General features: G+C 47.5%; 1 protein-coding gene across 1 annotated transcript; it reads left to right on the top strand.

Moving 5' to 3' along the window:
* The first annotated feature begins 3,498 nt into the window (after positions 1–3,498).
* On the top strand, positions 3,499–15,093 carry TEX261 (testis expressed 261). The gene is made up of 6 exons (XM_088463855.1): positions 3,499–3,672; positions 10,113–10,192; positions 10,847–11,000; positions 11,325–11,392; positions 13,398–13,500; positions 14,354–15,093. Exons 1-6 carry the CDS (start codon positions 3,603–3,605, stop codon positions 14,467–14,469), a joined length of 591 nt encoding a protein of 196 aa, XP_088319981.1. The 5' UTR covers positions 3,499–3,602; the 3' UTR covers positions 14,470–15,093.
* Positions 15,094–16,597: the final 1,504 nt, after the last annotated feature.

Raw genomic sequence — 16,597 nt, 5'->3', positions numbered from 1 at the left:
CCCCCCTAACCCTAACCCTCCTTAGGGGTGCCTAACCCTAACCTCCCCCACAAGTGCCTAACCCTAATCCCCCTCTAAGTGCCTAACCCTAACCCCCCCCTCCCCTCTGCCTAACCCTAACTCCCCCCGGGGGTGCCTAAAAAAAATCTGCATTATGATTGGCCAGCTTCCGGCAGCTGAATGATGACATCATCAGCCAGAGAGGGGATAGGCTAGAAGGAGCAGACGGCAGAGAAGAGGCAGGTAAGCAGAAAAACCCTGCTCTTGTCTGAAAGGGGTCTGGGAATTTCCCGGGTAGACACTGTAGTGTGAAAGGGGGATCTAGACTAAATACCCGGGAATTTGCACAGGAGAAATTCCCGGGTCTGAGCAGGAAATTTCCCGGGTTGTATATCTGAAAGGGGTATTAATGTTAATGTCTGGGATATGAGTTATGTTGTAGTGTATTTAAATATTTTCTGACTTTGACAATGTGCAGCCCAGCCCTCCCTTTTTTGCTCTATGTATGTGTGTGTGTGTATTTAAGGTACATTTGAAGGTGAGACCCCTTCTCTTAGGCCGGCACTCCTCCTTGGTATGGGTCCATTACATTGCAATACACACATGTAATAGGCTCTATTAAAGGTAAAGTGCTAGATACATTTATTTATAGTATCACTATTAAGATGCCTACATACATGGCGATATTTTACCCGATCTGGCCGAATCCGATGCATCGGAACGACAGTTCGTGTAAAATATGCCCAAATCGTGAGTCCCCGCTCACAATGCGCGTCCCCGCGGGTCGCACATCGCATCTTCAGATCTGCCGTGCTGTAGGGCAGATCTGACAATCTCAAGTCACGATGCACTGGATAGTTTAGGAGGCACGATAGATCATGTGTCACATTGGCAGCTTTTTCCAGACCAAATCGTGCCCACGACTGCCGGGGAGAGTTCAGGGGGAAATCGTACACATCGGGGGATTGTGAGCACATCGCTAGGTGTGTAGGCATCTTTAGCGATGTTAGGGACTCACCTGATGGGGTTCAGTAAGAAACCTTAAAAATGAATGTTAATTGCTGGAGTTTATTATAAATATTTGGATCATCAGAATTCTTAGTGCTTATAGTGTGCACCTGCATCTCCCCCTTTTTTCTGCTGTAGAACTGCAGGCCTCAGCATGCTAGCACCTCTTATTATGTGTGAGATTAGGAAATGCAGTCCAGCCCTCCCTTTTAGCCCAATGGCTGTTCAGAATGTCTATCGAAACTAAGCCGCCGGGGCCAGTGAACCTGTGTGCAAAGATGCCCCGAAAAAAAACAAACGCAACACGCCCTTGTTTGAGTAGCCACTCCCCCCGTTACCTCCCATAAATGCCCACTGACTGTCAATCGCTATAGGTCCAAATAATACGCCATCTGTAAATCATAGCGACCCATGGGAAGTGCGACTCGGACGCAAGCGCAGTACAAAAACAGCGTCCAACTGCACAAACATCAGGATTACATCCATCTCTGAATCAGGACCTCGGTGATAACGCCTGCAGGGGAAATATTTTCACATTCTGGGAATAATGGTTTTTACTCTGCAGGCTATGTACAGTCTCTTTCTCTCTCCTTGTTTATATAGTTAGCGATATGTTTTTACTCATATTTATTTAGAGGGCTTTGTATCTATAATATATGATTACATAGAAGCCATTACATCCACAGCTCGTCCTAACAGGCATATTTATCACAATCTGCAAATAAATTGTGGTTGTGTGATGCACACAATGCGATATATATGCAGATATTGCATGAATGTATTATAATTTGCTTCCTGGGACTGAGCTTGCAAGAAAACTCTGTCCCTGCAAATCCTCTCCCCGGGTACATTTCGCAAAAATATAGTGTGTCTGCACAGGCACCAGCTACCCCTCCGCTGTGCTCCTGCCTCAATGCCCCTGCACCTGGCTTCTGAGATCAGCCTGTGTGTCTACGGACCACAGGCTGATCACAGAGATAATAGTTATAATAGAAAATAATGAAATAAAACTTACTTGCACCCAGGGATCTATGGGTCCCTTTTGTGACCCTGTCAGTTGATCACCGATCCCTGGGTGCAGGTAAGCTTTCTTTATTTTCTGTTATAACTATTGTCTCTGTGATCAGCCTGTGGACTATAGACACATGGCTGATCACAAAAGCCAAATTAGCATGCAGGAAGGGCACTACAGGAGTAGGGGAAATGGAGGGAATTTGGCGAATTCTCCTTCAAAAGCCCTTTGATACATTTAAGGGATACTAAAAGAAGTTAAATGGGTGTGAAAAGCAAAAACAATAAAAACAGAGCCTCTATATGTGCACACACCATCAGCAGGACAGACAGGGGCTCCTGTATCTCTCTATACACATCTATTACACTATGAATGCATTTGGCGCCATTACTGCACACAGATGGGGTGAGACAGGCAGGGACAGGACTATAAGAACTTGCTGCTGGCTGCCTAGTTGGCAAGCTACTGCCTCCATGGTAACAAGCCAGCCAATCACAGAGACGCAGTACACACGCCCGTCAGATTATGCCCACATCAAAAATGGCTGCCGTCAGTAAAAAAGCAAAGCCTTTATCAAGCTTCCCTAACAGCTCTCGTTGGTACAGTAGCGCGCACGCCGGAAGTGCTGGTACGGCACCTCTCTATGGTTCCTGGAGGAGTTTAGCGCTCAGCTGTCCTACGGGAGCCTGGAGGGAGAGTTTGGGAGGCACCGCGGCGAGAGGGGCGCTGAGGGCTCCCCCCGGGGATAGAGAGGGGGTACTGAGGGGATTCAGGGCTCGTGTGCTGGGGTGACAGTCGGAGACTCGGGGTGTGTGAGGAACATACAAGGGGACACTCGTAAGAAGCAAGTTCCTATAGTAAGTGCAGGTGGTGCCTGGAGGCTGGGGGGTAACTGGGGGCTCAGTGTCAGAGGTAAGGGGTCTACAGGGAGTAGGGAGCAGTGAGGGGGTTTCTTAGAGAGTAGGGAGCAATTAGGTGGGGCCTCAGAGTAGGGATCAGTGAGAGGGGTGCCCTATAGAGTAGGGGGCAGTGAGGGGGGGGGGTTCTCAAGTAGGGAGCAGTGAGGGGAAGCGTCTAAGAGTAGGGAGCAGTGAGGGATATCCCATAGAGTAGGAAGCAGTGAGGGGCAGGGCCTCTCGGAGTAGGGAGCAGTGAGGGGGAGGGTCTCTCGGAGTAGGGAGCAGTGAGGGGGAGGGTCTCAGAGTAGGGAGCAGTGAGGGATATCTCATAGAGTAGGAAGCAGTGAGGGGGAGGGTCTCTCGGAGTAGGGAGCAGTGAGGGATATCCCATAGAGTAGGAAGCAGTGAGGGGGAGGGTCTCGGAGTAGGGAGCAGTGAGGGGGAGGGTCTCAGAGTAGGGAGCAGTGAGGGGGAGGGTCTCAGAGTAGGGAGCAGTGAGGGGGAGGGTCTCAGAGTAGGGAGCAGTGAGGGATATCCCATAGAGTAGGAAGCAGTGAGGGGGAGGGTCTCGGAGTAGGGAGCAGTGAGGGGGAGGGTCTCAGAGTAGGGAGCAGTGAGGGGGAGGGTCTCTCAGAGTAAGGAGCCTCAGAGTAGCAGGAGGCGTGCAGCCTGCGCCCGGGAAGATGTGGTTTATCTATGTGCTCAGCTGGCTGTCCCTGCTCATACAGGTGGCCTTTGTCACCCTGGCAATAGGTGAGTTCTCCCCGCACACGTTATCGCACTGTGACATATAATCATACCTGCCTGCTACAGATATACAGTACTGATACCACAGGGAACTATCCTTTCCCCGAGCAGTCATTGTGTATTTGCCTTATCTTGTGTTAGTTACCCTGACACACTGTATCCCATTGTAATTATCTGGGGTTTCTGCAGCTAAAAGGTATTTAATGTATTTTCTGATAATTCGTATGTATTACTGTCCTTCCTACGGCACCCGTTTAGGTCATTGCTGCTGATATAGGCTTACTCTGTGCAAAATGCAATATGGGACTTTACTTTCTGTTTTAAGTTCAGAGTTGACATTACAGCCATGACAACGTTCCCATGTCAACTGGAATATATACCAAACCCGTTGTGTTGCCACTGACGTTATTTGGCACTACTGGCATTCTTTTTGGTCTTGCCAGTGCTCATTAGCTTACTAATTACAGTTACTGGTGAGTTACATCTGGTGGCTACTGCTAATAATGGCATTCGTTAAATACCCTTAATGATGATGGCAAATTACTGGGCATTACTGTAGAATGTGCGCTGCTCACTGTCTGTGCTTGCCAGAACAGGCAAGGCATTATGGGAGTTGCCAGCCTGTGATGATGTCAGTAATGAGCACTGCAGGTGTGCACACACTCGGAGACTGTTCTGGTTATGCCACGTTTCTGCATGGCATCACACGCACAGAGACATGGCACAAGGTCTTTGTCGGATGTAACCATTGGATTTTGATGAACACATTGCAGATAACTGGCTCCTACTGCATTGCTGGGTTATCTAAAAGAATAAAAGTACATGTGTGCACTTTACCAGGCTGCGGATAAATTGGACACCTTTGAATTTGAAGATGGAGAAGATAGGGTAGACCCTGAAGTGCAGAAAAGAAGAAATAAAATGAATGTATGGAATGTAAAGTCCCGTAGATGACGCGTCATCCAAGCTCACATCCTTCATAACTCAACATATGGATTCAGACGCATCATCGGGAATCAGATGATGCACAGGGTTCCTCTCCAGTATCTAGTTCTGGGGAGGAGGATCATCCGTCCGCGGTGGATGTTCTTTCTTTGGTTAGGGCGGTTAGATCAGTCTTAGATATATGAAACAGCTCATAGTAAGAAGGCTCTAATGTTTAATCCTGCCTCTGTATGTACTAAGTCGGAGGTACCTCCTACTGTGGTTGCTGATGTAACACATTTAATAAAAAATGCCACATTGCCTATTCCATCAGCATCTTCACTGAAGAATTCCACAGATAAAAAGCTTGAAGCATGTCTTAAAACAATATTTTCATCAACTGCAGCGGTTGCTCCTCCAGCTATGGCTGGAGCCTGGGTAGCCAAAGCTGTTGAAGAATGGATAGGGGCATTGGAAGATTCGCTACCAAGTGCCACCAGAGAACAGATTATGATACCTCCCACATACGGGATGCAGCTTCCTATTTGAGAGGGGCTGCAGTAGATGCTGGAATTTTAGGTTCTTGGGCATCAATAGTATCACGAAGGGCCCTTTGGTTAAAATCTTGGAAAGCTGATACAGGATCCCTGGAAGTCTTAACTTTCTATGTAAAGGTACTTTTTGGAGAATAGCTGGCTAATATAATCGCTACTCTGGCGGCTTCAAAATCTGCATATGTACTATCTGTCAAATACTAAATCTAGGCAGTTTTCCTTTCAGTCTTTCCGTCCTCAGGGACGAGCAAAAGTAAAGACTTCCTGTAGGCCAACCAGTTTTTGCAAGTCTAAAGGTGCCCACACACACCGACTTTTCATCCAATTTGGCCGATTTCGACGAATCGTGACAGATCATGTAAAAAATGGTCAAATCGTGAGATTCTACTTTTGATCACGATGCCGATGCGCGTCCCCGCTCGTCGTACCTCACATCTTCAGATCTGCCGTGCTGTAAGGCAGATTAGCCAATCTGGGATACAATGCATTGGCTGCAAGATAGATCTTTAGTCAGATTGGACATTTTTAACTCCAAATCGTGACCACGACTGCCTGGGGAGAGTTCAGGGGAAATCATGTACATCGGCTGATTGGGAGCAAGTCGGTATGTGTGTGGGTACCTTAAGCGACAAACTAGGAGGTCTGGCCCGGCAAGAAGTCCAGCTTCTAAGCTGGACAACAAACCCTCGGCCTGATGGAGCGGGCCTCCTCCTGGGGAATCCCAGGGTGGGAGGCAGACTTCTTTAGTTTGCGGATTGTTGGCATTAAACAGATGCCTGGGTCCAAGAAGTGGTCTCTCAGGGGTAGGCCCTCACTTTCAGGAGACATCCCCATCAGAAGGTTTTTTTGCGCAGATCCTCCATCAGATGCGGACAAAGCCTTAGCTTTTCAGGGAGCCATTCACTCCCTGCTACAGGTAGGGGTAGTAGTCCCAGTTCCTGTGTCTCAACAAGGAAGGGGTGGTTATTCCAATCTGTTTCTGGTTCAGAAACCGAATGGGGCTTATCGCCCTATACTAAGTCTAAAAACCCTCAACAGGTTTATCCATGTACCCAAGTTTTGTATGGAAACTCTCCGATCAATTATTTTGGCAATGGGAGTCGGGGGATTACATGGTTTACCTGGACATTCAGTATGCATATCTGCATGTTCCTATTATGCCATCCCACCAACAATTCTTACGGTTTGCTGTCCTTCAGCAACATTACCAATTTCAGGCTCTACCCTTTGGCCTATCTTCGGCTCCCCGGGTATTTACCAAAATAATGGTAGTCGTGACGGCCTATCTCAGGTGTCAGGGAGTCAGAATTCTGCCATATCTGGACGACCTCCTGATATTGACGCAGACTCCGGTTATGTTACAAAACAATCTTCATATGTCTATAGCCTGCCTACAAAGGCACGGCTGGATAATCAGTTGGAAGAAATCATCACTTTCTCCAACACAGCAGATGGTACATCTGGGAGCGTTTCAGGATCTCGGGTACAAAGGGTGTTTCTGTCAGAGGACAAGATTGTGGATCTATCATTGTGAATACGCAAGCTGCTACACAAGCGAAGGGTATCCATTCGGTTAGCAATGCAGGTCCTGGGATCAATGGTATCCACCTTTTGACATGGCAGGGTATGCTCAGTTTCATTCCAGTCCTCTACAAAGTTTGATTCTCTCCAGGTGGAACGGACATCATCATCTAATAAGGTCTGAGGATCCTTCTCACTCTAGAGGTTTTTCACTCCCTCCTGTGGTGGCTGAGAAAGGATCAGCTAAACAAAGGGTGCCCGTTGTGGATTCCAAATTGGGTGCTTCTCACCATGGACGCCAGCCTTTGCGTATGGGAGGCAGAACCTTTCAGGGAAGATGGACAAATCGGGAAAGTCATCTGCCAATAAACATTCTGGAACTTCGAGCAGTATGCAGAGCTCTTGTCATGGCACAGGACCTGCTCCAGGGCAGGCAGGTCCAGATCCAGTCCTACTATGCGACTACAGTGGCCTACCTCAATCAGGGAGGCATAAGAGGTTATGCAGATATGAAAGAAATGACAAAGGCTCTGAATTGGGCAGAACATCATCTTCTGCCCATTTTGGCAATTTTCATACCAGGAGTACTCAATTGGGAAGCAGACTTCCTATGTCGCCAGGACATACACACCAGAGAGTGGTCTCTCCATCTGGGAGTGTTTCCGCTCCTGGTAAACAAATGGGGTCTACCAGAGATTGATCTTATGGCGTCATGCCACAAGCACAAGGTCCCCAAGTACGGGTCCAGGGACCCATCAGCAGCCTTTGTGGACGCACTGGCAGTAAGATGGGGCTTCAGGCTGGCGTATCTCTTTCCTTCAATTTCTGTACTTCCAAGAGTTCTCAGAAAATTCAAGCAGGAAGGCGAAACTGTAATACTGGTGGCTCCGGCTTGGCCCAGGCGTCACTGGTTCACCGACATACAGAATCTGTCCATAGACAGTCCATATCCTCTTCCACTTTGGCAGGGTCTGCTAATGCAAGGTCCCTGCAGACATCTGAACTTACCTTGTTCTGTAATTCAGACGATCATTAGGGCACGGAAGCCTGTCTCTGCCAGCATGTATTACAGAGTTTGATATTCTTTTTGCCAATGGTGTTCCCATAGGAAGTATGATCCTAAGATTTTCAGGATTTCCAGGGTACTGGCTTTTCTTCAGGCAGGATTAGACAAAGGTCTACACCTGGCCACTTTGAGAGTGCAGGTTTCTGCACTCAGTCTGGTTCCAGAAGAAGAATGCTTCATTACCAGATGTTCGAATTTTTCTCCAAGGAATTTTGCGAGTTCAGCCTCCTTTTGTTCCACCGGTAGCACTGTGGGATTTGTCTTTTTGGTTCTTAAGGTACTACAAGCTCCCCCATTTGAACCTTTGGATTTGAAATGGTTGACAGCGAAGGCTCTTTTGCTCCTTGCTATTTCTTCTGCTCACAGAGTCTCTGATTTGGCAGTGCTCTCTTTTCGCTCCCCTTTTTTTTTATTTTTCACCAGGATAAAGCTGTTCTTCGTACAAAGGAGGATTACCTTCCTAAGGTAGTGGTCTGTTTTTCATGTGAATTAAGAAATTGTTGTTCCAGCTTTTCAGGCTCCAGACCTTTCTGTAGGTGAAGCCTCCCTGGATGTAGTTTGTGTTCTCCGTATCTATGTGGAGCGTATAAACTCTGTTAGAAAATCAGATGCTCTTTTTGTATTATATGGTTTTCACAAACGAGGATGGGCAGCTAATAAGCAGACTGGCGAGATGACTACGCATGACTATCTCTCAGGTGTACACACAGGCTGATCTCCCTGTCCCAAGCACGGTGACAGTACAATCTACTTTCTGTAGGGCCATCATGGGCATTTAGCTGTGGTGCCTCTGCTGAACAATTGTGCAAGGCGGCCACGTGGTCTTCTGTCCACACCTTTCTTAGGTTTTATTCCTTTGGTACTTTTGCCTCAGGATGCTTCCTTTGGGCAACGAGTTCTCCTTTCTGCTCAGGAGCGCCCCCCCACCCTAGGGGGAACTGCTTTAGGACATCCCCATGGTATCCCTGTGGATCCATATGGACTCAGAAGTAAATTAGAGTTATGGTAGACTTGCCTAGATAACTTTTCATCGAGGTCCCCAGGGCACCCACCCTGACGTACCTGGCTTCATTGGGTTATATTCTTTTGGTCACAGATTCCCTCATCTTATGTAAGAGTGTTTCTGCTGTACGATTGTTCTTCCTTCCTTCTCCTCTTTCCTTCTCCTGCCTTTGGGCTTGTTAACTACACTGAAGTCATATGGCTATGGGCGGGGTATATATGGGGGAGGACCCAGGGCATTCTGGGAGCAGAAGCGTTAACTGTCTGATGCCTGGTCTTCCAACCATAATATCCCCATGGTATCCTTGTGGACCCTATGGACCTCGAAGAAAAGGAGTTATCTAGGTCAGTCTATCATAACTCATATTTTTTTTTTTCTGGTTCCCCGCTTGTGGATGAAGCCTGTATATTTGGCCTCATGTAGTAGCCGAGTCTGTCATTAAGACAGAGGTTCCCAAACGCGGTACTCCAGGCACCCCAACAGTTCAGGTATTCGAGCTATCCATGCTTGGCCACAGGTGACTTAATTATACCACCTGGGCTCAACCATGGATATCTCTAAAACCTGAACTGTTGGGGTGCCTTGAGGACCGCGTTTTTGGGAACCTGCATTAATGGATTGTAGCTTGTCCTACATGCACTTTCATTTGGCCTTTTAACACCTCCTTTTGAACAAGTGTCATAGAAGATGTAATTGTGAGGATTGATGGTCTTGTGCCAGTTGAGGCCACATTGAGGCCACCCCCCTTCTCATTACATTGTCTTCCTGTGCTCCTAGCAGTGACACTGTGAGCATGTGTATGTTAGCAGTCACGCCCCGCCCCTGTATCCGGTATATAGAAGATTCAGGATTGCGTCTTTGCGAGTAAGATCTCCCACACCTGCGCTCAACTTGTCTGCTAAATATGGCATTTCCGGGGCCAGAATCCTGGCCCAGAATATAAATGTGTGCAAAGCAACTAGACTTGTGTTCCGCCATTGAAGCTGAACCGCCGCCATGTACAGCACTGTGACCTCCATGGTATAAAATTTAAGGTCCTGCATTGAAAAGATCTTTAATATTACTCCTAACCCCCCCCAAAGGTCAGCTCCTTGTTCTATAGCTGTAAATTGCTACGGTCGCCTAGTCCATGTATATAGGCTGTGTTCACCCTGCTATTGGTTCAGCCAGCAGAATCGCTGCCCCCATCCCAGGTTTATTATTACGCAGAAACCCTACGCTTACTTTCATAGTTGTCTTTGAAGCCTTCAGTTTATTACTGTTATATGTTTATTCTAATCCGCATGTATTGTATTGGGAGAGGGATCATTGCATGATAGTGGGATCCCCAGCTGCATCCCGCAACATAACCTTTCACACACGTCCCTTCTCTTTACAGCGGCCGGCCTGTACTATTTAGCGGAGCTGATAGAGGAGTATACCGTAGCTACCAGTAGGATCATAAAGTACAAGATCTGGGTAAGTTTCTCACACGTAACCTCGGCGCGTGTCAGACCAGCAGAGAGACGGACGGGCAGGCGTAACGCTCTCTGCTGCTATATTCCTCCTCTGTATTTGTCCTCATTGACTTAAGATTAATAATCCTTCAGGTTGTCAGGGAATGAGGTGGGAGGAATCCAGCAAGGGAATGGGGCTATAGTGACAACACTAAGGGGGGGGGGGGATTTATCCGGAGGCCTTTGCTTACTCTCAGGAGTAACTGGGCAGAACATGTATAAGGAAATAGAGCAGATCTATTTTACCAGTCATATGCTATGGGGGGCAACATGCTGTATTCTAGGGTCCTGGCATTATGCAATCAGATCCCCAGCAAGAACTGTTCCTGCAGCCCAATCATTTAATGTTCGGATGACCGGCCCGCCTGCAGGACTTCCCTGTCTCTGAGAATGAGCAGGAATAGGCCCAAGATGTGTACACTAGTGCAGCACAGGAGCCCATTGCCGCTGCCCCCAGCCCGCCATTGGTGCACTATGGGGCATGTACAGAGAGCAGGAACGGTTTATGTGTTCTATGTAATAATCACATTTACGAGAGACCCCGCGAGCGTTTGGTGGTTGCTGAGGAATGGAAAGTGATTTTCTCAGTATTGTTCCTTTTACTCCTTGTTTTCAGTTTTCCACAGCTGTGCTCATCGGTCTCTACCTGTTTGAGAGGTTCCCCGGAGTTATGGTCGGCGTCGGCCTCTTCACCAATGTGGTGTACTTTGGGCTATTGCAGACGTTCCCTTTCATCATGCTGACCTCTCCCAACTTCATTCTGTCCTGCGGTAAGTGCAGACTGTGACCCGAAAGGGATTTCCTCACTCATCTCCCCTATTGCCCCTGTGGAAGCCAGCAGGAGATTGGAGGAGTGAACTGGCACCACCTCGGTGTATTGTATACAGGTATGCCCAATAAGTGTCGCATTACCCCCTCGGCCTGTGCCCGCTCCATATGTGAAGTTGGCCAAATTAGTGACACAAATTGTGTGACTCCCCCCTGACCTACACTCCGGGAGAGCTCTGCGCGCCGAATACAAGACCAGTTATCGTGATTAATCAGCGACTCGGTATTTGCATCTCATCGTTAAGTCTTCTTTTGTTTCTTGGCAGCTCTTGTGGTGCTGAATCATTATTTGGCTTTCCAGTACTTCGCAGAAGAATATTACCCTTTCTCAGAGGTACGTACGCCATGACAGGCACCATGACGGGCACGGGGCCACATTATATGTAGTTTATGTGCCATAGTTGTCAGGTTCAGCACAGTGGAAGGTTCAGGTGCATCGGTCATGGCAGTGTAACTCATTGGAGTGAGAGATTTAAATTTGAATCTCTTTTAGTTGCCCGACAGCAGCCATGGAGGTCAGAGGGGAGCAGAGCCGTTGTCTCTGCTGGTCGCCCTCTATATAAAAAATAAAATAAAAAAACTTTATATGAATGTAAGATAAAGAAGATTAAAAAAACAAAACGTATTCTAATGAATAATGTGTTCAACCTACAAAATTGTGGCCATCATTATGTAGAGGTGACACATAAGTAAGATTAATGTCACAAAAATACAAAAATGTTAGATGTTTTTGAGGCTTTTCAGATTTAGCAGTGAGTGTCCCAACGTGGCAGGGAAGCTAAATACAGATGGCTATTTATAACAGCTGGTGTCTGGACGTAGTAAGGGGGCTATATATAATGGCTGGCATCCGGAAGTGGGGGGGCGGGGGGTAGCTAAATAATTACGGACATCGCGGGGAAGCTATGTAATGGCTGTCCTCCTAGATGCAAACTGTAAGGGGGTGTCCTTGAGCGCCCAGTTTGCCACCCCCGCTATATATAAAGACATTGCAGGAGAGCCCTATATAACCGCAGGCGGCTGGACGTGGCAGGGGAGCCCTATATAACCGCAGGTGGCTGGACGTGGCAGGGGAGCCCTATATAACAGCAGGTGGCTGGACGTGGCAGGGGAGCCCTATATAACAGCAGGTGGCTGGACGTGGCAGGGGAGCCCTATATAACCGCAGGTGGCTGGACGTGGCAGGGGAGCCCTATATAACCGCAGGCGGCTGGACGTGGCAGGGGAGCCCTATATAACCGCAGGTGGCAGGGGAGCCCTATATAACCGCAGGCGGCTGGACGTGGCAGGGGAGCCCTATATAACCGCAGGCGGCTGGACGTGGCAGGGGAGCCCTATATAACTGCAGGCGGCTGGACGTGGCAGGGGAGCCCTATATAACCGCAGGTGGCAGGGGAGCCCTATATAACCGCAGGTGGCAGGGGAGCCCTATATAACCGCAGGTGGCAGGGGAGCCCTATATAACCGCAGGTGGCAGGGGAGCCCTATATAACCGCAGGTGGCAGGGGAGCCCTATATAACCGCAGGTGGCAGGGGAGCCCTATATAACCGCAGGTGGCAGGGGAGCCCTATATAACCGCAGGTGGCAGGGGAGCCATATAGAACTCCTCACTTTCCCCATGCACACACAAAAGCAATGGTTTGTTTAGATGGACAATATACAGTGGCATGAAGGAAAGTGTGTGTGTGTGTGTGTGTGTGTGTGTGTGTGTGTGTGTGTGTGTGTGTGTATATAGGGTATATAACTGCTCTGTATTACCACAATCCTCTTTCTCCAGACACACACACACAAACACACACACACACACACACACACACACACACACACACACACACACACACACACACCTCTCAACAGGAGATTTAGTTGTAATCTGACAAGGACACTTATTGCAATAATGCGTCTGAACACCAGGCCTATAATCATGGCTGAGATTACTAGATATCCCCAGACCAGCTGGGCTGGCTGCAAGTAACGTGGCCGCGGGTATCTCACCCAATGAGCGCGTTATTAATACAGTCGGGAGCTGTAACCTGATTGATTGACAGCATCTGTTGACAAGAGCGATGGTTGTAGCATGCGCGGTGTGTCTGAATGGAGGGGTTATTGAAGCAGCCCGGCGTTACCTATCACTAATACAGTATCTAATGCACGCCAGGTTATATGCAAACATTGATTAAAGGTATGACCGTGCGCTTGATCACAGCAGTCAATCAGGTGTTTGCTCTCATCGCCTAGTTTACACTTGACAGATAGAAGCTAGTTGCTGATTGGTTGCTTTGGTCTCAGTCTGATCCGCCAGCCACATGTAGATGACGGCTTGTGTGTCTGCCTGCAGGTTCTCGCCTATTTCACCTTCTGCCTCTGGCTCATCCCGTTCGCTTTCTTTGTGTCGCTGTCAGCGGGGGAAAACGTGCTTCCATCCACGGTCCAGCATGGAGGTGAGCGTTACGTACTTACAGAGGATGGTGATGGGGGGAAGAATATTTCGTTTTACAACGTTTAGTTTTCTTCATATTTGTTTGCAGAAAATGTCACATTTTAAACATGATTTATTCATCTCATTCTCTTAATGCGCGGTTCATCCGCTAATACACCTTTAAGAAAGCGCATGACAAATTGTTAATTATGGGCCTCGTAGAGACGCTGTTGAAAATTTGAGACCGCAGCGCTGTCCACTTTTTGCGCATTCACGAGCTCTACCCACAGAATCCATTACTGTAAGCACAAGACATAGAAAGCGAGTTTGAAGGCGTCTCGCTAGAGCGCACATTGGTATTCATGCGGTTTAGCCCACTTTTGTAAATCATGCGCGAGGCTGAAGAGTCGCTGTACACGGAAGACCGTGTTTTTCATTTGTATGCATTGATGCGTGCTGGAAGACCACATCCCCCTACGCTGCGCAGGGAAGATCAAGAATGATGACGCGGTTTGGGGGGCGATTCAATTGTACACCCTCAGGAGGGTGTGAGCAAAAATGTGCGAGAAACCCGTGGTCAGGGCGCCCTAACCAGGACTTCATACGGGCTTAGCCCTTTTACATGGCTAAACCCAGTCGAAGAGGGCGATAATTATTGAGCGCCTTGAACAATTGAATTGCAAAACTGGGCGCTCATTTATCGCCGCCCACGCAACAATTGAATCGCTCACTTTGACTTTTAAGCATTGCGCTCCCTCTATACCAAAGTTATCTGTGCCCATTACCTAGTGTAACCTATGAACGGTGTGATGCAATATTCCCAGTTGTGCTATGAGTAATTGCTGCCTACTAATTGTTCCCTATCCCGCCAACAGATGACGTGGTGTCCAACTATTTTACGAAGGGTAAGAGAGGGAAACGCTCGGGAATACTCATCATCTTCTCTTTCATCAAAGAGGCCATCCTACCCAGCAGGCAGAAAATGTACTGAGCTCAGCGGTTGTCTGGATAATTTGCCGCCAACCTGCGCCTGGCAGCCATGTTGAATCACGTGACGGAGCAAGCGGACGAGAGCTGGGATATGAGTGGGGGGGGCCACTAGTGGTCTTCTAGAAACTGAGAAAAGAGCATTATTTTCCAAAGGATGGTCCTGCAGGAAACCTTGGCTGAATAGGACGGACAGCCAGAACCTATGGCGTCACATCTTGCAACCAGGGTCGGATTGGGCCCGCTATTTCCGGTCTTTGTCGCAGCAATATCGCAGAACAAAATAAAAAAAAACTGCTTTTTACAACTTAATCAGTGAGTGAACTTGCAGGATAATCTAATAATAGGAATAACAAGTGCAATGAAATATGAGATTCTGGCGTATCTAGATCGCAAACTCTACTTCTCTTTAAGAATTTAGTGCCAATAGGTATTTTGGGCCGCCCTTCATTTTCAGCGTATCGCCGTTTTGTTTTTCCTTTTGGTTTATCGCCCAGCTCTGCCGAAATGAGAAAACACACGTCTCGTCTTCGTGCGCTCAGCATGGTGCACATAGGACTTTGCCAATAATTGTGAATCTGCTGTACTAGCCACTTCTCCTGTGAAATAAAATCACTATTTCTTAGTTCTTATGTCTTTGGGGCAAAGTCACTGTGCGTGGTATGTACATTGCGGTAGCCACATGTGAAAGAAGGTTGTAAAAGTGATACCTCTAAAGTTGGACAAGTCCCAGGAACCAGGTCGCAAATTACCTGAAAAAATATATATATATTTGTTCTGAGATGTGTACGGAGATTTTTCTTTGCTAGATACTTTGGTTACTGTCAGCTGTGAACAAAATAATGTAGAATTAAGGGTCTAGTTATTCACATCTTGGAGACGGCAGGGTCAGGAAACTGGGAGCGTGTGATTCCATTGCTGTATATATAGTCACTCCCAACATCTTTTGTGCCAGCAGTAATTATTTTAGGCACATGGACCGCCTGGCACAAGCTAGCTCAGCTGTTTAGCTAATGGCTTAACCCAGGGCATTATATACAAGTCACTGCAATACATTATCAACTGTACAATCCTGCAACTAACATGCCGGGTATGACATGCTGATCACTCCTAGATATAACATGCAGGGTATTACATGCTGAGTACTCCTACAAATAACATGCTGGGTATTACATGCTGACTACTCCTAGATCTAACATGCAGGGTATTACATGCTGAGCACTCATAGATCTAACATGCCGGGTATTACATGCTGAGCACTCCTAGATCTAACATGCCAGGTATTACATGCTGAGCACTCCTAGATCTAACATGCCAGGTATTACATGCTGAGCACTCCTACATCTACCATGCGGGGTATTACATGCTGAGCACTCCTAGATATAACATGCCGGGTATGACATGCTGAACTCTCCTAGATATAACTTGCCGGGTATTACATCCTGAGTACTCCTAGATATAACTTGCCGGGTATTACATGCTGAGTACTCCTAGATCTAACATGCCGGGTATTACATGCTGAGCACTTCTACATCTAACATGCCGGGTATTACATGCTGAGCACTCCTAGATCTAACATGCCGGGTATTACATGCTGAGCACTCCTAGATCTAACATGCCGGGTATTACATGCTGAGTACTCCTAGATCTAACATGCCGGGTATTACATGCTGAGTACTCCTACATCTAACATGCCAGGTATTACATGCTGAGTACTCCTACATCTAACATGCCAGGTATTACAAGCTGAGTACTCCTAGATCTAACATGCCGGGTATTACATGCTGAGCACTCCTACATCTAACATGCCAGGTATTACATGCTGAGTACTCCTACATCTAACATGCCAGGTATTACATGCTGAATACTCCTAGATCTAACATGCCGGGTATTACATGCTGAGTACTCCTAGATATAACATGCCGGGTATGACATGCTGAACTCTCCTAGATATAACTTGCCGGGTATTACATCCTGAGTACTCCTAGATATAACATGGCGGGTATTACATGCTGAGCACTCCTAGATCTAACATGCAGAGTATTTCATGCTGAGCACTCCTAGATCTAACATGCCGGGTATTACATGCTGAGCACTCCTAGATCTAACATGCAGGGTATTACATGCTGAGT

This window comes from Taudactylus pleione, unplaced genomic scaffold (genome assembly GCF_031769625.1).
Source record: "Taudactylus pleione unplaced genomic scaffold, aTauple2 ptg001476l, whole genome shotgun sequence".
Lineage (NCBI taxonomy): Eukaryota > Metazoa > Chordata > Amphibia > Anura > Myobatrachidae > Taudactylus > Taudactylus pleione.
Note: the sequence above shows the minus strand (reverse complement) of the source record. Positions and strands in the feature narration are given on the sequence as shown.

What these genes read in the sequence shown, in the direction of transcription:
- TEX261 (XM_088463855.1), top strand. Translation starts at nt 3,603, where the DNA reads ATGTGGTTTATCTATGTGCTCAGCTGGCTGTCCCTGCTCATACAGGTG. An exon ending in CTTTGTCACCCTGGCAATAG is followed by an intron (nt 3,673 to 10,112) that starts GTGAGTTCTCCC and finishes TTCTCTTTACAG; the next exon opens with CGGCCGGCCTGTACTATTTA. An exon ending in ATCCACGGTCCAGCATGGAG is followed by an intron (nt 13,501 to 14,353) that starts GTGAGCGTTACG and finishes TCCCGCCAACAG; the next exon opens with ATGACGTGGTGTCCAACTAT.